The 22127-nt window shown below is 37.1% G+C and overlaps 1 protein-coding gene across 2 annotated transcripts in view; it reads right to left on the bottom strand.

Annotated features, from left to right (window-relative positions):
• Nucleotides 1-7490: 7490 nt before the first annotated feature.
• The window catches only part of pbx1b (pre-B-cell leukemia homeobox 1b), a 159833-nt gene continuing 145196 nt past the window's right edge, over nucleotides 7491-22127 (bottom strand). The window contains exons 6-9 of one of the 2 annotated variants that reach the window (XM_056459352.1): nucleotides 21869-22028; nucleotides 19359-19471; nucleotides 16938-17027; nucleotides 7491-8675 (exon numbers count right to left, since the gene is read on the bottom strand). In XM_056459352.1, coding sequence (XP_056315327.1) covers nucleotides 8583-8675; nucleotides 16938-17027; nucleotides 19359-19471; nucleotides 21869-22028 — 456 coding nt within the window. In that variant the 3' untranslated portion in view covers nucleotides 7491-8582. The remainder of the gene's footprint in view (nucleotides 8676-16937; nucleotides 17028-19358; nucleotides 19472-21868; nucleotides 22029-22127) is intronic. The other variant, XM_056459353.1, reaches the window with a different exon arrangement.

Here is a 22127-nt window from a genome sequence, read left to right as displayed (position 1 = left end):
CTTGCATTCACACACATACACTACGGCCAATTTAGCTTATTTATTTCACCTATAGCGCATGTGTTTGGACTGTGGGGGAAACCCACGCCAACACAGGATGAACATGCAAACTCCACACAGAAATGACAACTGGCTCACCCGGGACTCGAACCAGCGAACTTCATGCTGTGAGGTTAACCACTGAGCCACTGTGTTGCCCTTCAATTTAGTTAAACGAATAAGTAATATAGTTTAACCCCTTAATTGTTCATCTCTCACAGGTGTGACATTTTACAGTACATATTCAATGATTTTCTTGACCTGAAAATCGAAATCACACACACATAAAGAGAGAGAAAGAGAGACAAACTGCAACAAAAGAAACTATTTATTTGGAATATGCATAACCAGTACAAATGAAGAGACCAAAAAAACCTACACCTTAGTTTTTTTTTCCTCACAAAAACGAGTTGGAATCAAAAAGACAATAGTTTTGCTGTTCCATTTTATTCCTTTTGTACATACGCAGAGATCTTAAAAGTTGAAACTTGACAAGAGAATGTCTCCGCGCTTGATATAAAAAAGAAGAAACATTCAAAAACACTGCAGGAGTTTAAAGAACCAAAGACATGCAACAAAGTAAACATTTGATGTTTTACAAACCGCTTTATATGCAAAAACTCAAAGCGTCATTATATGAGGCTTTTTCTGAATGGGGTGCTGCTGGGCAGGCAGTGATACGGTTTCTCCCTGCGAACGCTTTCTGAGACGGCAAAGCAAAAGACTGACACACAGGCCTCCGAAAACACCGATTTCCAGAAGACACTGCGAAAAACAATTTTCTAACTTAAGATTTTTGTCTCGTTTCTAGTCCAAATGTCTATAAATTCTTAAATCAAGAAGCATTTTCTAGACAAGTAAAACACATAGCTTTGTTTTCAGAAATACTACTATAAAATGAAGTGAGTTTTATTCTATAAAATGCTAAATCAATGTTTGGAAGCTGGTAGGACAGAAATGTGTGTAGGTATTCACCTTATTCTCCGCGTACGAGTGGGCGTAGCCATTTGAATCATTTTAGCTCGAAACTTCCGGTCTCATTCACTTCCATTCATTTTTAAACGTTAAAAACAGCTCGTTCTGCTGCTTGGTGTTGCAAACTGATATTTTCCTATTATATGATTCTACTTTGTCTGTATTTTAATGCAAACACGTGCTTGTAGAGTAAGTAGTGTCACCGTTTTCTGCCGTTTATTATTCCTAGTCATTTCAAGAGTTCCCACTTAGATATGCTTGGCGTATAAAGCAGGTTTGGCATGCTGTCCCGGGAGAGAACCCTGAGCTCGGAGATATTTGAGCCCAGGGCTCCCGCCTGGTCGATAAGCATCAGGAGATCCGAGATCAGGTAGGTCTGGAGAGCTCCCCCTTTAGAAAAGGGAGGAAAAGGAGGAGATAGGGTGGAAGGGGTGATTCTTCCAAAACAAAGATAGAGCAGTAGGGAGAAAATGATTCATTTATAGTAAACTAGGATCACTCTGATTGGATTATTACTTATTACAGATGAGTGGCCAGACGTGCTTAATCGTATCACGTGCTCCTCTCGAAATTAGTTTATGAAACTTCACTTCTCCCATAGGCAGCTGAATCGGAAGTTCTAAAACAATCGCAAAAACGAGCGCACTTCCGCATTAAAGAATAAGGTCAATAGTGTGTCCACAGTCATATTGGAGGGATATAAACACAAGTCTCTTTTTTATTTACTGATGCTAAAAAAGAATGCAAATGCCATTTTTGAGGCCTACCACAACATGACTAAAGGCCAGTGCATACTGAGACGTTTTTTGCTCGTGTTTTCCTTCGATGTTTAATGCTTTGTGACTAAATAAAGGGCGTCAATGTGATTGTGCACACCAATGCGCAAAACGCCAGGCGCAAAAGCGTCATTAAAAAAACAAAAACGCTTCATGCTCGTTTTTTTGTTTTGATGCGGTGCGTCAAAACCTTCTCCACCAATCAGATTGGCACTTTTGTTCACCGGAGCTGCTGAAGTTACTGTAAACAGCACTTGGAGGCGCTCAAGTGCAAAACTGTCAATGCGAGCGCACATTGAAGAAGATTCCCAGAGGCGATATGAACGTGGAGCTGCTTATTGCTCTGGTGAACAATAATAATTTCTTCATTGCTAGAGCTGGAGCTGCTACTTGAACCATCCATAACAACAAGCGTGTCAACATTCTGTCTACTTCTTCTGTGTTACAAGCAGGTGTCAGAAGCTTAAAGTTATGTAGCGCCATCTAACATCAAGGAGTGATTTTGCATACTCTTCTGCTTGATACCAGTGAAAATTGCTTGGGTTTAAATCCGGAAAAACGTCTTGGAAAAACTGACGATAAACGCAAACGAAAAGCGTCCCAGTGTGTACGAGCCTTAAGGTTGGGTATCGAGAAGCGGTTACTAAATACATACATTCATATCAAATTTCAGATTTGATTTTACAGTTGTATCTATCTGTCAGGACATGTGACAATGTTACCATTGACATGCTACTACGAAGCCCAACCCTAACTGTTACGTAGGAGTACGCTTTTCCCCATCCATTGATATTGATTGACAGGCGTGTATTATCATGTGTCAGTTTTAATGCATATAAACATTTCCACAAGACAGAATTTGCTGAAAAGCTGGGATCTGTTTCAACTCTCTGTGATCAAACTGCTCTTCAAGAAGCAGTGAGTGCTACACTTTGTATTATTTATAGCTACGTAAATCACAACTGCCAGCATCAGCACAGCTACATAGTGTACACAACTATAAATGAGGACGCTTCAATCACACAACAGGAGTCCCGGTTTGTGGACGTTAAAGCAGGTTTATTTTATACAGTAATTTAGCTATAATGCTCTACAGCAGTGTTTCCCACCCTGTTCCTGAAGGCACACCAACAGCACACATTTTCAACCTCTCCCTAATCAAACACACCTTAATCAACTCATCAGAACATAAAAAGAGACGCCAAAACCTGAAGTTAATGGGTCAGATAGCCAAAATATGTTGGTGTGCCTCCAGGAACAGGGTTGGGAAACCCAAATATTTACCCATTTGGTGAGAATCCTGTCACATTTGTCACAAGTAAATGAGTAAAAACAGTACAACGCGTTAAATACGCAAACGTTGTAATGGCATTTGTGTGTGGCTCATTTGTTATACTGTGGTATTTGTGACTGTGCGTGTCTGTTTCATAGTCTTTAAGTTGCTTTTGTCTGCCTATTTTCTGTGTTTATCCTGATATCCGACCCTAGTTATCCTTCTCTAAAGAGAAATGTCCTGAGAGTGGGCGGTGGAGAAGCAGATTATTTTCATTTAAAGGCACAGATGCAAAAACAGCTGCAATTCCATCTCACCCAAAAATCGACATTTTCAACAGGGTATTTTGACCTAGAACTTTACAGAAACATTCTGGAGACACAAAAGATTTATATTACATCTTGTAAAAAGCCCAAAATTTGGAGACTTTAACAAAAATCTGTGGCAAAAACAACATTATTTTACTTTTGCTGTTGGCAAATTATCGCTCGTTTTAAAGGTTTAAGAAACCCTGGAGTACTTTTTTTTTGAGATGTTAACAGATTTGTGTGTGTTGAGCATTAGTTAAGACAATGTTAGCCCCTGTCAGCTGTAATTGTGGGGAAAACTGGATAATTTTGGGCTTTGGTGAGCTAATTTATTCTGCCAGGATTAAAATAATTCTTATGGCGGGATCACAATTGGTGACGTAGCACAAAACTGCAAGTGAAGTTATGACGCGTCATTATTATTCATAACGGAGTTTTCTTATTATATGAGAAGAGCCTGCTTCTTAATTATTCATAAGCGCACGTGCTTTCCGAAGGCAAAGCAGACCTGCCAAGCTGGGTGAGAGCGCGGGTGAATGTGTGTGTTTCCATGATCCACGGGGTGTTTTTTCCCCGCAATGCTGTCCGGGCCGATACAGCAAAGCTGTTGGATTGCAGCAAGCATTTTTGTCGGGAGAGCTGTACGAGAATTGGAGAATGGCGGACTTTGTCTTTTATCAGTGGACTTCGTTATGATCAGGTTAGCATTGAGAAACATCGCCTTTATCCATGCTGCTGTGTTCGCACATGTTTAAAATCCTCCAGATTACCGGCAGGGTTAATGGTTGGAATAGACAGGGAAAGAGACCTGCTGCACTGCTATTCACTGTGTCTGCATTCAGACCCGGGGATTCAGAAGGAGAGAAGTCCTCCTCATTTATAGTGTTTATATCATAGACTGTAAAATATATGGTCGTAGTATTCGTGATGTCACCCATAGGTTTCTGAAGAACGCAAATGAAGCTCAAAGTAGGCGTGGCTAACCATTGCCATTTTGTTCGTGCGTCATCGCACCCACGGCGGATTACCAAACAAGGGCAAAGAGGCGGAGAGTGAGCGGAGCTACAGACAACTGCTGGCACTTTGCTTAGACCTGGCAGACAGACTTTACTTTGGGAGAAACGCTTGATACTTTATTACCTGCGACTCGTTTGTGTTCTGACCACATGTGCTTGGCTGTACACTATATCAATAAAGTGTTTAGACTTTTAAAAACACTGCTGTAACACATTGAGCCACTAAACATTGTTCTAATGACGTTTTTCAACAGGAGGAAAACGCGAATTACTTCCAAACACTTCAAATATAGTGTGTGTTAGTAAATGCAGGACTATTGATGAACTCCAGCATAACACTGTATGGCAACGCTTCAGATGACTGTTCTAGAGCCTACAGCTAATCAATCTGTAACATTCTGGAGTGCTTTACGGGTCTAAAGAAAAATATTAATGATAAATGATCTTAAATAAAACAAATACACTTATAGAGATAGTATACAAATATATAACTTTACTCACATGGGAAACGAGGCCACATTAATGGTTTGTGAGCACAATTAAATGCACACAGCATCCCATATCATCTGATAATTGTAAGAAATAAGTCCAAAATGCAGCTGACTGTGTAAAGCCACATAAAACAAAACAAAAATACGATGAACATGCCGAGATCAGTGGCTGATCTGCCGGATTCAGCTGAGGTGAAGTGATGGCGACCTAGCTGTCACTCAAGTGGCCACGCCCTTAATTATGCAAACTTAATATAACCTAATATAAAGGAAATGGATGAGTTATAAAAAAATTCACCCCCCTCACAGTTGTCATGGAGGGTAATAATAGCTATATGAACCAAAATCGTTCTTTGTACCAGGCTGTAAACACCTTTTTTTCTGCTGTAAAGTTGGCCATTTTAACAGTAGGATCAATTGCAATTTGCTCTATTATGGAGCCATAACTAGCGGAATTTTGATGAATAGCAGTTTCAGTTACTTCCGTATTGGCTTCCCCGAGGACGAGCGGGAGGTTGCTGCTTGGTTTATATAAACACGATTATCTTTATAATGATAGAACAGTTTGTGGTTATGTGTATATAAAGTTACAAATGACAAATGTAGCTGTTTACTTCTTTACATTTTAACTTGGTAAACTATAAAATCAGTCTCCTCGCGGTTTGAGTCTCATGTTGTGAGCCGACTGACAGTTCGCTTCACTCTTTTACCCCTGCACTGTCGGCCACGCCCACTCCACCCTCTGCTCACAGCGCTGCTCCACGCCCATCTCGGAGCATTTTTGAAAAAATCTCTGAGGTAGACTTGAACCAAAAAAAGAAAAAACTCACTTAATTTTGACTTGTTATTTCCGAAAACAAAACAATATATTTTACTTGTCTAGAAAAGGCTTCTTGTTTTAAGAATTGTAAGATATTTGGGCAAGAAACAAGACAAAAACTCTAAATAAGAAAAGCTTTTCTTTTTCTTTAGCAGTGGACCTGCTCACTTCAGACACGAAGGCGATCATATCAAAAGAGCAACAGAAGAGTAAAGGTGCACATCTACATACAGAAGCTAGCGCGCATTCACATTATGCTTGCAAGAAAATCAAATATATGGCCGCCCTGTAAACAAGCCCGATAGGAAATAATAAAATGAGAATTGCCTATTCACAACAGGAGGGCATCAAAAAATATATCCAAACGATTTCTGCATTTGTGTGCCATCATTAGCATTTTCCTTTACCTCTCCACAGATTTCCAGCTGGATTTTTGGTTTCGAGTGTAACGCGGCGAGAGATTTTACACCATTTACAACATGAGCGATGGGATGTGGACGTAAAAAGAGCAGAAACGTCTGTGGTTTTTGGTATCAAAGAGGCCTGAAGAGAAGGCCGACGTGGGACGAAACTGGAAAAAGAAGGTGATTTTCACATTTGGGATTTGTTCGCTTCTTCTAATTGCCTTTTATTGCATTCTCATGTGTGCTGCTGCTGATGAAGATCCTTGATGACAACAATAATAATGAGATATAAAGGGATCTGTGTGTCTGTGCATATCAGACGCCTCATGAATATTCATACGTTATAAACTGATGCACGTGAATCTAATTAAAGATGCAAAATATTGTGCTAATAACCTTCACAAATCCATGTTTTGATATCTAGATCTATACTGCATTGCTTTTAGTTCTCGTTAAAGCGTTAAAGTTCTCATTATGTACCTTAATTAAACCATTAAAACTGATGTCAGGATTATTAGACGAACAGAAATTGAAGTTTAAGCACTACATTTTTGGGCCTAAATATAATTTGTTTTTGAGATGCATACAATATTTCGATTCATTTTGTTTACAATGATTTAACATAAAGCAATTTAATGTGATGCATATTTAACACTCATGAACAAAACAAGTGAGAAATATTATCATGGCATATTTCAATATTAAAAAAAATCACCTATTTGAGTTCATTCATTCACTTTCCTTCAGCTTAGTCCCTTTATTCATCAGGGGTCGCCACAGTGGAATGAACTGCCAACTTATCCAGCATGTTTTACACAGCGAATGCCCTTCCAGCTGCAACCCAGTACTGGGAAACACCCATACACATTCATACACCATGTTTTTGGACTGTGGGGGAAACCGGAGCACCCGAAGGAAACCCACGCCAACAGGGGGAGAACATGCAAACTCCACACAGAAACGCCAACTGACCCAGCCGGAGCTCGAACCAGCAACCTTCCTGCTTTGGGGCGACATTGCTAAGCACCGTGTCGCCATTTTTGAGTTCATTAGTCCATAAAGTATAACATTTCTCAATGCTTATAAGAAGCATAAACATTTGTGAAAGCACATTAATTATTCAATCAAAAATGCCATCGATTTATTAACAATGTGCATCTATTTGAGATTATTTACATCCAAACATCTTCAAAATGCTAATCGGTATAAATATGCTAATTTGAAAACAACTGAATTTACTCAATTACAGAAAAATAAATGTTAATAAATTATAAGCATGGCTAGCAACATTTGTTAATGTAAGTTAATTACAATGTTTAAGTTAGTAATTGTTAAGATTAACATTAATATTATAACTATTACATTATAATTGATTAGTATTAGCATATGATAACTAATGTACACTTTCATTTTTTAAAGTTGAATCAAGTGAACTTATAATCAGCAGAAATCAGTCCAAGGCACTGGAAAAATGTGAAAAAAAATTTAAAAAGCCTTTATTAGACATTAGGCTATTCCAGTGTTTCCCAACCCTGTTCCTGGAGGCACACCAACAGTACATATTCTGGATGTCTCCCTTTTCTGACCCATTAACTTCAGGTGTTGGAGTCTCTTCTGATGTTATGATAAGTTGATTCAGATGTGTTTGATTAGGGAGAGGTTGAAAATGTGTACTGTTGGTGTGCCTTCAGGAACAGGGTTGGGAAACACTGGGCTATTCCTTAAAACTGCGCCTATGCATTTCGGCAAACACTTGCCTCATTACATTAGGTTACCCTAATGAAGGTAAGTGTTTACTGGAACGCGTAGCCATGTCAATAAAGGCTTTTTAATATTTTTTTCTATATTTTTCGAGTGCCTTGGACTGATTTTTGCTGTTTATTCTGATGCATTTCTTACCAAAGACACACGATTTAAGCTACCCCTGAGCACTTTTTGTTTGATTTTGGATTTTTACACAAGAATTTTTCTAGTCATCTTAACTTATATCAATTGAAATGACTAAAAATATGAAGTTAAACTTTGTATAACTTAAAAGATGTAGTTGAAACCTGATTAACCTATTAAAATAAGTTAATAAAGCAACATCAAAATATTTCCCGTCTTGACTTTTTGGCATTACATTCTTTACAGTGTAGTTAAAGTCTAATGTTAACAAATAAAACCAGCAATTATTTCTAGCAAATATGCATCACATTAAGTGCATTATTTAATGTACGATGCAAATGATTTATTTATATGCATTTCAGAAGAACAAATATTAAACTTAGGCCTTCTTAATATGCTTTCGCAAGCATAACGTGTCTATTATATGCTAAAAGGATGTAGAAAAGTACTTTGGCACTATGGTAGATGTGTTAACAGAAGGTGCTGATGAAGGCTGAACTGATGTCTGTCGGTCTGCTCTAACCTGTGGATGATCTGAGAGGTAGCATGAAGACGAGGACTGACGCTGTGTGTGTGTGTGTGTGTGTGATGGATCAGTTGGAGGTGTCGGAGTGGACGCTGCCGGGTCCTTCTGTGGGTGAGGTGACAGAGGACGGGGTGGTGGGATCCTGCCAGCCGCCGTTCGCCTGATGGATAAAACACACGACATACACACATAAGTGAGACTTATAGTATGAGATAAATGCATATTAGATAGACCAGTCAAAGACCCTAGAATACACAAGACGTGCCACTTGTATAGTTTTTGAATGGGGAAAAGTGTGACAGTCAATATGGCGAATGAAGCCCTCCCTACTAGTACAAAAGTCAATCAGCAATCGCCATAGACTGATGTTCCTCCAGGGAGAAGCTTGGGCCAGACGTGTGCTTTTATGACAGGTTTTGGGGTCAACAAACGCACTTGAATCTGATTGAATACTTGCTTCACAGACATAAGAAATATATCAACATAAAGCTTGAAATCTGTACTTTTAAATGAACCAAGTGCAGTCGAAAACAAAAGTTTTTTGGCTTTGTAATCTGTATGAAAGGAACACGAGGTACAGTCCATGCTGTCAAACGCACATCACATGACAGCAGCTACTCAAACGCCCACAAACTTGTAAACAAAGAGTCGCCGTCATTTCTGGAGTAGATTCGCCATCAAGACCAAGCTGTGGATTACTTCAGAAGAGCTGCGCGATCTGACGAAGCCTTATTCTAATGATGATAACATGTAACACTGCCATAAATGAGGTTGGTGTCGTGATCTCGTTCCTTTCGAGTGCGCATGTGCATTAGCTCGGGCACCCTGAAAATATGCCGATTTTTTTTTGATTCAGATGAAATTAAAACGAAACTTATGGGACAGCTGTTTAATTTTATTGGTGATTCCAAATATGTAATGTAATTGTAAGCTCGGCAAACAGGTTTGGAGAATTTTATGTTTCCCCATTCAGACAGAATGCTCGAGCATACTGCCCGAGAGGCAAAGATGACCACCGAGTGAAATGACTTGCCTTAAAGGGATTTTGGACCAGTCACAATTATTGACTAGTCCTATTTGATCTAATATCATGAAATGGTGTAACTATGAAATAATGGACAATTAAGCAGACGAACAAATGCTAGCAAGGAATAACATTCGCTGTTAATGCTCAAGTATTTTTAATAAATATTAATTGTAAATGTGTCATTTGCAAAAAATAGTTCATCTTTCTCGTTCTCTCTGTGTGTGTGTATGTGTGCGTGCGTGTGTGTGTGTGTGTGTGTGTGTGTGTGTGTGTGTGTTTATATATGCAAACAAACAAAATGTGAACATAATTTGTAGTCGTCAGTGTGTGAATGTAAAAACTCTAAAATGCCAGATCAATTTTCACATTTAAAAAAGTGACATTATTTACAGTTACTGAAGGTGAAATTATTAGCCCTCCTATGAAATTTCAATTATTTTCACAGATTTTTTCAACATATCTTTAAACAATAGTTATAAAAATTAATTTCTAATAACTCATTTCTTTTGTCTTTGCCATGATGACGGCACATATTATTTTACTAGTTTTATTGCGAGATACTAGTATTCAGCTTATAGTGACATTTAAAGACTTACAGTGCTCAGCATGACTGAGTACACCCTATTCTGACAATGAGTATTTTTTTCCATTTCTCTGTGAAAATATAGGCAAAGTATTTTGGTGCATTTAAACAAAACAGACTTATTAAACAGATTTGTTTAATGAAATAATGTTTTAGTCACCAAACATATTTAAAAAACGAAGGACAATAGAATTAAATTTAAGCAAAATATTGCAACAAAAAATTACAACCTACAAAATTTCAACTAAATTTTTCAAATTTTTTGCTTTTCTTGATTTTTTCTCTTTTTAAAATTTGTATTTAATATTTTTCTATAACATATAAATTTGGGTGTACTAGTTTTTAGACCATTATTGCAAGTTACTTTGTTAGATAAGCTCCAGATTTATCTTCATCTTCAGCTTCTAATGTATATGCACAGATATAATATTATATAGCTTTCTATTAAATATATGAATTTAATAGATAAGTTTGTGAGGGGTGTACTTATATATTCTGAGCACTGTCACTAAGATAAATAGGTCTATTTATCTTAGATCTACTTTATATCGACTGTAGCCAATCAATTATTATGCCATGACTGTTGCTCAGTGAAGTTGTTGGTGGTCTTTGAAAGGTGAGGTTTTTTGTTTAGTTTAATATCCTGATTACAAGATTGCGTTGTCTTTTGTAAATTATTAGCCTAATTGAAGATTAATTGAAACGTTGCGTTATTAAAGTTGTTTGTGTTGTGACCAAATGCAGTGTGTTTCTTCAGTTGTTTGTGTTGTGAGAATTTGCAACACGTGTGCTGCCGAACTCATGATCGTTTCTTAATTTGCAGGTGTTTTTCGTAATTGCATGTGTTTTCTTAAATTGCAGCGCGTAGAACACCGTAGAATAGAATATCCAGTCTGTACAATGTAAAAATCATTACGTCTATGGAGAGTCCCCATATAGCATGAAAACCCAACATTTGCACTGACACACACAGAATAGGAAGAAATGAGAGACAAGAATAAAGACTCCAGGAATAAAACAGAGAAAGGACATTGATAGAAGGAAAAGTAGCTTCACTAATCTGACAGACAGCAGAGCGAGCAGAGCTTTAGATATTACACTCCATTTCATGCCTTCAGAAAACAGAACACACTGATCTGCACTTCAATCAAACCCAACAAAAGAACAGGAGAAATTGGCCAAATGCTGCTGTTCATGCCCCGAGTTGACAAATGCATACTGAAAAACCATAAACACACACATTAAAACGTGATGCTTTCTATAATACATGTAAATAAATTAAATTAAATGTACAGTGGCTACAAAATATCTGAACACTTCACTTACATTTATTATCAAAGCATGTCGGTATTGAATATGACACTGAATGAGCCACACAAAAAATCTTAAATGACCCGAAATACATTTTTAAAAAGTTTATATAACGAATCAATATTTTTTATCTTGAAATATCAATCTTTTAATGTTTGCTGCTTGAGTTGATGTGCGATTATAACGTCTCTAGGATTTATATAACACCTCCTGTCCAATATCATTAAAGAGTTGTTTTGTAACTTTTAGTATAAGAAAAAAAATCTCGTCTTTTAAATTCAGCCTGTTTTTTTGAGGCAACTATCCCAATATCTGCTCTTTTTGCTGTCTGATGTGGCTCAGATCGATGTATAGACACAGGGCTCAAAATTGCGACCATTTTGGAAATTTTATTCATGCGACCTCAAAATATATTTGGGGGCATTTGTGCGAGTGCATAAAATTGTTGCTGTGCGACCAGTTTTCACTGCAAAACGTTCACCGCGTGCGCAGATTTAAGAGACATTCACGCAGAAATCATCTTTGCACCTGAAACGCAGCGCTCAGGAATGGTTTAAAACAGTTATCACGTCAACTTGCTGCAGTAAACAAAACCTGCAATGCTTGCCCCGCCTTCAAGCTCTTCTCATTGGCCCACTGCTCTAGCACCGAACGCGAATGGATTGGTTAATATCAGCTGTTAATCACTCAGTCAACGTCTTCCTTTAGATGACAGAATCTACAACTGCGAAAATGTAGAGAATGAAACGAGACGAATGAAAACAACACTGACAGATTTTGTTTCAGAAACCACCTAAAGTTACAAATAATGGCACATCTTATTAGTGATCATGTGGTGAATGTTAATCCACCGTTTACACATTTCGAAGAGTGGATAAAAGCTATGAAAATGGCTAAAGCCGTTCACTGTTTAAAGCCTGTGAGATTTCAGGTAACAGCATTTGCCTCATCTATACAATTTAAGCAAGAGAGGTTCAGTTTAATCCTTCATTTAATCGTCAGGATGCTGTCAGCCGTGCAAGTGGCAGCTAAATGTAAAATGTAAAACCGTGTACACCAGGGCTATTTACTTAGTTTGTCATGGAGGCCAGTTCATGAAAAGCATCCCAAACGAGGGGCCGGAGAGATTTGACTTGCAATATAAGTGAAGACACAACAGCGTATAAGAGCCCATATGCTGTATTTGTGCTCATAAAGACACCCACGTTGGCTTTTTCTACACTAAAACGTTAATATGTTGTACTTTGAAACTCTATAACATCACTGCCTTTTACAATGTGGCTTTTTTTTACAAACATATTTAAATGTTGTATTTCGAGGCACAAAATCAGTGTATTGCTTTAGTAGGCTTCTTCTACATTCAGACACATTGATATGTTATATTTTGAACTGCGTAACAATTAGAGATGCAACGATTAGATTTTGGTTGTACGATTATATAGTCTGAAGAATAATCATGGTTTCACGGTTATCACGATTATTATGCATTTATTAAATTTAAAACACTACTAGTTTAGAAAATCACAAGATAACTGCTTATATTTAAAGTGTTGTTTATTGCTGCTCAGTAACCAAATACAGCACAAAATATTAATAAAAACAAACAATAGTTCATTTCTCTCTTCTCTCAGGACTTAAACATAAATGAAAAAGTTTTTTTTTATTATTATTATTATTTTTTTTAGGTGTTTTTCACCTTTTCACAGAGATTTCAGACAGGAAAGCATTGGGAGCAGAGAGAGGGGAACACTGAAAAAAGTGTTGCATGCAAAACTGTTGCAAACTATTTATTTGTGTTGAATTTAAACAAACAAATAAAATTTACCAATGTTCAACATAATTTGTTTGTTTAAATTCAGCCCAAATAATTGTTTACAACCACTTAACGTAAAAAAAATTGAGTAAATCCAAGGAATCACCCTTGAATAATTTTTTTCAGTGAAGGATGGCAAAGGACCTCGAGCCGGGAATCGAACTCGGGTCGCCGTGGTGCTATATGTCAGCACACAATACCACTAGGCTATTGGCGCCAACAAAAAGTTTTTGATTTAAACATGCGCGATAATTTTACAATGAAAATAAATGACAGAACAATAAATAAATAAATAAAAATAAGAATAAATAAAAAATTATATTTGTCTAATGTTAATTTAAGCTATATATTAGCTAAGAATTTAAATGAACTGTTGTTATTATCTGCGTTCACACATACATAATCATTTAAATAATTAGCAATAATTCGTTTAACATATCTTTTGTTTACATTGCACTGAAAGCCACGCACAACTCTCTCCGCTACAGCGTGAGATAATTTCTACTGTGTCCACCTGGAGGGCGCGAGTGCGTCAGTCTGCTTGCGAGCCATGCGCGCACTGCTCCAATATACGTACGTCTCCATTGGATATAATGAACTTGTGTGCGGAAAAGATGCAATATGTGAACGACCTGCTTCTAAAGTTAATCCAATGTGCGTGCGTATTAGCCGCGGTATAAGCTTAGAACTTTAAACTAGCACACAGTTAGCATAACTTTATTTAGTTGCAGCAGTTTTGTTCTGTGCAACAGAAACGCGGCGCTAAAAAGCCTTTACGATTAATTAACCGTAATGAATTAAAGCGCGGTTAATAGTGAAATCGGCTAATCACTGCATCCCTATTAATGATATCAGTAAATTGTACAAAATGCCTTTTCTACAAACATATCCAAAGGTTTTCGGCTGCTCGCACCACTCGCTTAATATCACGTGACTCACGCTCTGTGCAGCCTTTAACTGCAGCTCGTGCTGTATTGAACAGACGCACGTCACTTCATAACTATAGCAGCTGTCTATCGACTGAACAAAATTAATTTTTGATGTCTTGGTCACACTATTTGGACGGCTGGAACAAATTGCCTAGGGGGCCGGGTTCCAATTGAATAACCCTGACTTACACTATCACAAAAGGGCTTGAATTCACTAAGATTAATATTGCAGCACATGAAAAGACCGGTATTTGCTATTAAGATGACGCATGCAGATAATAAACTATATGTTAATATCATCTGTGCAATATCAGACAGCAAAATTATTATCGTTAACTCAGTTCATCTCATTCATGTCAAGCAGTGTGTGCAGGGCCGGTGGGCACATGCAGATTTTTTCTGTTTGTTAGTTTTCATTAGTGTTGATTTCAAATGCAATAAATCTGTTAATATAAGACTTAGTAGTAGCCGTGCTCATAATTGGTGGGTGCGACTAATTTTTGGGTGGTGCAACAAAATTTTTTAAGTTAGGAGCACCAGTGCTTCCAAGCAAAAAGGTTTATTTCGAGCCCTGAGACACCATGACTCTCCATAGACTGCCTTCTTCTTAGACATTTCAGCACATATATTCACTTTTTCACACAAATGTAACATTAGTCCTGTCTAATCTGCCGCTATGCTGACACACAGGCATTTGTAGCTCCGCCCTCTTTCAAAAAGAGCATAATCTCATTTGAATTTAAAGCGACAGTCACCAAAACGCCACAATTAGGATCAAAGCCTAACAGGATCGGTTTCAGAGTTATAATACATTATTCGTGTGGTATTTTGAGCTGAAACTTCACACACACTCTTTAGAGTCATCAGAGACTTATTTTACATCTTGTAAAAAGAGGCATAATAGCTCCCCTTTAAATGATTTTAAATTAAGTAGTAATTTGTATAAACTCAGAGATGATTGTTTTTTCAGTCCATCAAAGTCACTCACTCCTACAGTTCTCCAGAAAGCGCAGGATGGCGGAGGATTTGAATAAATCTCTGTTTCTCGCTTGATCTCATTACCATACGGCCGGCGGAGCGCGAATAAGCGGGATGGGGGCGCTGACCGTCCTCTCTTTCTCTGAGAATACAGTATGTTTCTAAAAAACTGGTGAAAGGTCGAGTCTGGTTTGATTTTAGAATCTATAAGTTGACCAATGACTATATACGTTTTTGCCTCGGTGGGGGTATTATAAAGCTATTAGTATAATTTTGTTTTTTAAGTTGGTATTGGAGTAAGTTTTATGCGTGGAAAATGTAAGTATTAAGTCATGAGGAAACACTTTGGAAATGTGTAATGTAATGAGATATTAAAATTATATTGTATACAATTTATTACTCTTTCTCTCTCTCTTTTAAAAAAAAATCTCATCAGTGTAAAAATACTGGAGTAAATGTAAACATAATAAATATATTTAAATCTCCAGAGCAGTGATTGATTATACATATTGCAAACATGTTAATAATATTCTTCATTTTGGATGGAAATGGGCTACTGGAGGTGCTTTGGTGATTCAGGGAATTTGGTGTTTAATTGGTAAACATTGAAGAACATTTTAATTAGAGATTTGAGATGTGTTTTTATTTCATTTGGTTATGTTTATTATTTTTAGGATGTATGTTTAATAATTAAAGTGCTGGGAAAAGTCAAAAGTCTCTTTTTTACTCTTTCTCTTTGTCTTTTCAAGTTGAAGTTGCTTTATTGGCATGACGTTTTGTACAGTATTGCCAAAGCACTTTAAATATGTATAAGATATGCAATATATTAACATCATCAAATTAATAAAATATACAATAACTAAGAAATAAATGACAAAAAAGATAAAACATTTGATAATGATAACAGTTATAAGAATAACAATAATAATTAAAATGTCTAGATTATTCAAATAAGACCCACAAACTTAGATTAGCCATTTCTTATGGTGTACACATATTTTTATGTATTTATCAGCCAGTTTAGACGTCAATTCATCCTCTCAGAGTCATTTAAATAAAAAAATTAATTGATTAATGTTTCAAATTGAGGGAAAATATTTTATAATTGTATTATTATTTTAATATTTGACATTTATTTTATATTTCTTTAATATTTCTCTAGTTGTATTTTGTTTTTCTCTCTCTCTCTCTCTCTCTCTCTCCCTCTCTGTCAAGGCCATTACCGCGGTGTGCCCCTGATCTGAGCAATGTGCTTGGATTGCTGTCCCGAGTCCACACTCGGCTCCCCGTGTGTCTGTCGTATTGATTTTCCCCTTTACCACACGGCTTGTCGCAGTGAATTTGAGTTGCCAGCCGCTCCCCTCCCGAATCCCCCCCACCGCTTCCCCGGGACGTCCTCCTGCATGCTTTACGCTTTATTTTTAGCGAGATGGTCTGTTTTCTGGCGGGCGTAATCAGGGTCAGGTGACTGTGGGGCAGGGGGCGAGGCTGGTACATTTGCAGCCGGTGTCACCTGTTCGGCCCTGCAGGTACCGGCCGATCTGATTGGATGTGATGGGTTCGGACGCGTTTTCGTGTCCGCGTCTCGCCGGGCATCAGCCGCCCGTGGCGCTCACAAACACACAGGCAATCAACTAACTGACCACGATCTCCAGACAAGTCCCGCTAAGTGGCATTCTGAGCCCTATGGCTTTGAAATAATTGGTGGAGGGCGAAATAAGAGGAAGGGGAGGGGGAAAAAGAAAGCTGTGTGTGTTTGCTTTTTTTTTTTGTCGCCTTACATTGATGCCCTGCGGACTGTACATCTGGTTTGCTGCGAGGCCGTCACTGTATCCTCCTGTCTGGCTGATAACATGGCGAAGGGTATCCACCTGAAACACAACAACAACAACACGGCAAGGTCAGAGCGTGGAAAACACGAGCGCAAGGGCAAAAACAAAGCAAAGTCACCACAAAAAGAAGAAAGCAAGGTCGGGGGAAGAAAACAATAGCAAGACAAAGGAAACAAGAAGACATGGAGACAAACGCATGATGGCTTGTAAACAATAAAACACATTACTGTATATGAAGACAGTCAAAAAGCTAGTGAACTGCCTATTTAGACAGAATTTTAAGATGGTGTTGATTAAACATATATACTACACACTACACCCCGGTTAAAATGTGCTATTGTTATTTAAAGGGGTGGTCCACAGTGTATTTTTAAGGCTTGGTTATGTTTATAAGATGCAAAGCAATGTGTGCTCATGCTTCATTTGTAGAAAATCAGGTTATTTTTTCATAAATCCTACTTTAATTATATCCAGCTACTCTGTTAACATGAAAACGACGTCATATTTCCTAGCTCCTCTGAAAGGCCCATCCTCAAGAGGCTCTGATTGGTCAGCTAACATAATGTGCTGTGATTTTCAGATTGACTCTACGTCACCAGGAAGCATCACGCACCTTTAAGCACACGATTTTTGCGCTGTGTAAACAGTCAGTCAGAGAATTAGCCGCAGCAGTTTGTGCTTGAATCTGACAGAAGATGAAGAGGACACAGCTGAAACTCACGCCTGCTCTCTAAAATAAAACCTGACATGTGTCTTTCACATATATTCGGAATAAGCATGTGTAACTTATATGTAACATTCAGATATCTATTGCGAGTTGGTTATTCGAGACGTAGCGCTGCTGAAGAATGTGGCTGTTTACAGGGGTTTGACTGATAAATATAAATTTGTAGCTAAATTGTTAGCCAAACAGCATTTCCGGTTGTTTACATTCTTGTTTACGTCCTCGCTACAACATACCGTTTACGCTAGAAACTGTGCATGTAGTTGGTCAATTTTAATAAATAAAAACTTACAGGTTGTGGCTCACAATCCACAGCTTCGTCAGTTGAAGGAGTTTTTAGCCAAATCCAGCACTGAACTGGGAGATTCTGAAAGCTGTCCGTTGTCAAATGCTAACTATATATATTTTTAAATATAATTCTCTGGAACATAATTAATATTGAACTGTAAGCACTTCTCTCTTTGTGTTGTGTCCTTTGGAAGCCCAAATACAGAAACAGAAGAAGCTCTGTGGAAATAGCAGCGTTTGGAAAGCATTTTAGCTTTCTCTGCTATAACAGCAGGGTGTGTGCGCGTGGTGAATCTGCGTAATCGGAAGCCCTTGTGATCTCACTAGCCTGGATGTATTTTTTTGTAGTCCCCAAACTTTGTTCACAGTAGGCTTTGCTAAGCTAACTCTGTAAAAGCCAATGTCTCCCTTTGCATTGAACTTTGAGCATCTTACATTCAGAGATGTTGTCCCTTTATTAATCTGGGGTCGCCACAGCGGAATGAACCGCCAACTTATCCAGCATATGTTTTACGCAGCGGATGCCCTTCCAGCCGCAACCCATCACTGGTAAACCCATACACACTCATTTGCACACATACATACACTTCGGACAATTTAGCCTACCCAATTCACCTGTACCACATGTCTTTGGACTGTGGGGGAAACCGGAGCACCCGGAGGAAACCCACGCGAACGCAGGGAGAACATGCAAACTCCACACAGAAATGCTAACTGACCCAGCCGAGGCTCGAACCAGCGACCTTGCTGTGAGGTGATTGTGCTACCCACAGTGCCACTGTGGCGCCCATTAATCAATTTAATCTTATTTTTGTTTTAATTTTAATTTGTTTTAATTTAATTTAATTATTTATGTTTATTTTGATGCAATACTGACAAGTACTGACACAAAAGATTTAAATAATGTTGTACGATTCATTTAAATCAATCAAAATGTAATATTATAAACTTTATACAATTGCCCAGTGTATTTTTAAGCCTAATAATGTTGCTGTCAAAATAAATACCACCTAATCAGGTTCAAATTCAGCTTTCAACATAAGCATTTGAACACACAACATAAACAAATGATGCAAAAATAAATATATATATTTTGCTAATGAGAAATCCATTGGAAAATACACAAAAAATGAAGTATGCTGTTTGTTCAGACTACTTATTTAAAATGAGTTGAAACAACCCAATTTGTTTCATGTTCAATCCACTTAAATTTGTAAAAACTAATAAGTTAACTTAATTCCTTCATGTTGCCCCAACACAAATCGATTATGTGGAACCCCGCTTGTTTTAACTCTATGAAATGTATAGGAACAAACAAAAAGCATGTGTGTTTGTGCTGTGATTTATTGGCACTGTACCTGTGACTGAACATTGGCCCCCACCTGAGAGCCCTGGTACGAGTCCCCGTTCAGAGACTGAACACTCATAAACAAATCGCCAGAGTTTGACATGTTAAAAGAGCCAGCAGAACCTGAGAGGAGCACAGACAGCACAGAGAGAGAAGCAGAACAAGCAGGAGAAATGAGTCTGGAAACTTCAAGCCAGCAGAAATGCAGAGTTTTACAGTTTTCAGAGCAGGAGATCCAGCAGCGCATAAAGGAGACAGACATCAAGCAGGAGAGATTCGGCTCACAGCAGGAGGAAAACACACACACGCACACACACACTCGTCTGTAAACGTGGCTTTTGACCTTTATAATTTTAACTATTTATAATAATAACTGGTTTCTTTTATTTAGATGAAAGGCGGTATAAATACAGAACAAAACATTAGAGATTATAAGTTGATGTAAACAAAAATGATTCATAAACTGGGTCACGTTACACAATATGCTTCTTTCTTTGTTATCTGAAAGTTATTTTATTTTTTTTGTGTGTGAAACTTCCTACAGGAAAAAATACTATAGTAATATATAGTAAACTACTCACTGTAAAAATTATATGATCAATTAGTCATGACAGCATATGTTTTTAGTTCATTGTAACTTGTTAAACTAAGTTAATTATGTTTTAACTTAATTTTATAAGGTATGCAAGCTGTTTTAAGTTAGTTTAACATAATGAAATTTCAATGGAGTCATGAGGTTAATTTGATTCAGCTTAAAAATTTAAGGCAACCAGGATTTTTTACAGTGTACTTTAAGTTTAGCTTTATAATTAAAAAGTATTGTTTGCAGATTAAATTTTTTAAATTGGATTAAAAAATCCCACTACTGTATAAAAGTTTGAGTTTGTTTTGTTTAATATAAAAATGAAACGTAATACTTTTAGTTATATTCATACTTTTTTATATTACATTAAATTAATCAAAAGTGAAATTAGATAGTATTATATTATCCAAATATATACAGTTGAAGACAGAATTATTAGCCCCACATGAATTATTAACCCCCTGAAATTAATTATTTTTTTCCCCAATTTCTGTTTAACGGATTTTCTTCACCACATTTCTAAACATAATAGTTTTAATAACTCATCTCTAATAACTGATTTATTTTATCTTTGCCATGATGACAGTAAATAATATTTGACTAGATATTCTTCAAGACACTTCTATACAGCTTAAAGTGACATTTAAAGGCTTAACTAGGTTAATTAGGTTAACTAGGCAGGTTAGGGTAATTAGGCAAGTTATTGTATAACGATGGTTTGTTCAGTAGACTATCGAAAAAAATATATAGCTTAAAGGGGCTAATAATATTGACCTTAAAATGGTTCATACAAAATGTAAAACTGCTTTTATTCTAGCCAAAATAAAACAAATAAGACTTTCTCCAGAAGAAAAAACATTATCAGACATACTGTGGAAATTTCCTTGCTCTGTTAAACATCATTTGGGAAATATTTAAAAAAAGAAGAAAATATTCAAATTATTAATATTTAAAATATTATTATTATTATTATTTTTATTATTATAAAAAAAAATGCTTCTTAACCAGCAAATCAGAATGATATCTAACTATCATGTAATACTGAAGACTGGAGGTCTGATGCTGAAAAATAGAGCTGTTATTCACAGAAAAAAAGGATCTAAAAATGTATTTAGACAGAAAACAGTTATTTTCAACTGTAATATTTACTATTTTTACAATATATTTGATCAAATAAATGCACAACATCTTTCAAAACTGAAGCTTTTTTATATGTTTTAAAGATTTTCATCACCTAAATGAAAGATGTATTAACAAATTAAACAGTCAGTGTTCTCAGTTTTAATGTTGGATGAATCTGTGTGTTTAAACTAGAGTTACTCAAACAAAATAAGTATAAGAGAGCAGATCTGAGTCTTTCTTGAGTTTTCAGTGACTCAGTTGTTCAGAGTCTCCTTCTGTTTCACATTCATATACCAATCGAAGATGTGAGGCTTGACTATGGAGCCAGATCAGTCTCAGAAATAATACATTTACAAAAAATTCATACACAACCCAGGCTTATTATTGATATGTAGCCCTATATTCATTTCTGGAGATCGCAAAATATGTCCCAGGAGGCAGTTTTAGTTTTCACGAATCCACCAGAGGCCACTGTGTACGCTTTTTCAGATCTCAAATTTCTCTCACGAGTGCCTAAACCCAACCAACAGTGTTTTCAAAAGCAATCCGGAAAAAAAAGCCCTCACGGCCGCCTGATTTTTACCACGTTTTCAGATCTTACCATGTTTTCACCCTGTTATTTACTTGTTTATTTTATTTCATTATTTATTCATTTTACAAATTGGATTTTGTAAATGTTAATTGTGTTGTGGATGTATGAATTTTATTTTGTAAATGTCTTATTTTTGAGACTGAGCAAGCCACACACTTGACATGAGCATCCCTGTCTGAAGTGAAGCATGATGGGAGTCTGTGTGTGGTGTTCATGTTCTCACCTGCTGAGTTTGGAGTGGATGGAGAGTTTGCCTGACTGCCGTGTGCAGAAACACTCGCCGCGTTTACAGCCGTTCTGGCCGCGTACATGTTCGCTTCTTCCTGGAACTTTCCGATGTTCTTCTTATATCGGATTCGCTTGTTTCCGAACCAGTTGGAGACCTGCACACAAACACATCGTCAAGACCACATGGATATGTTTCAAGATAGACAATTACACACACACACAAAGCCAATTAAATTGATCACTTAAATCAGTGT

This window comes from Danio aesculapii, chromosome 6 (assembly GCF_903798145.1).
Source record: "Danio aesculapii chromosome 6, fDanAes4.1, whole genome shotgun sequence".
NCBI lineage: Eukaryota > Metazoa > Chordata > Actinopteri > Cypriniformes > Danionidae > Danio > Danio aesculapii.
This window is presented reverse-complemented; position numbering and strand designations above follow the sequence as displayed.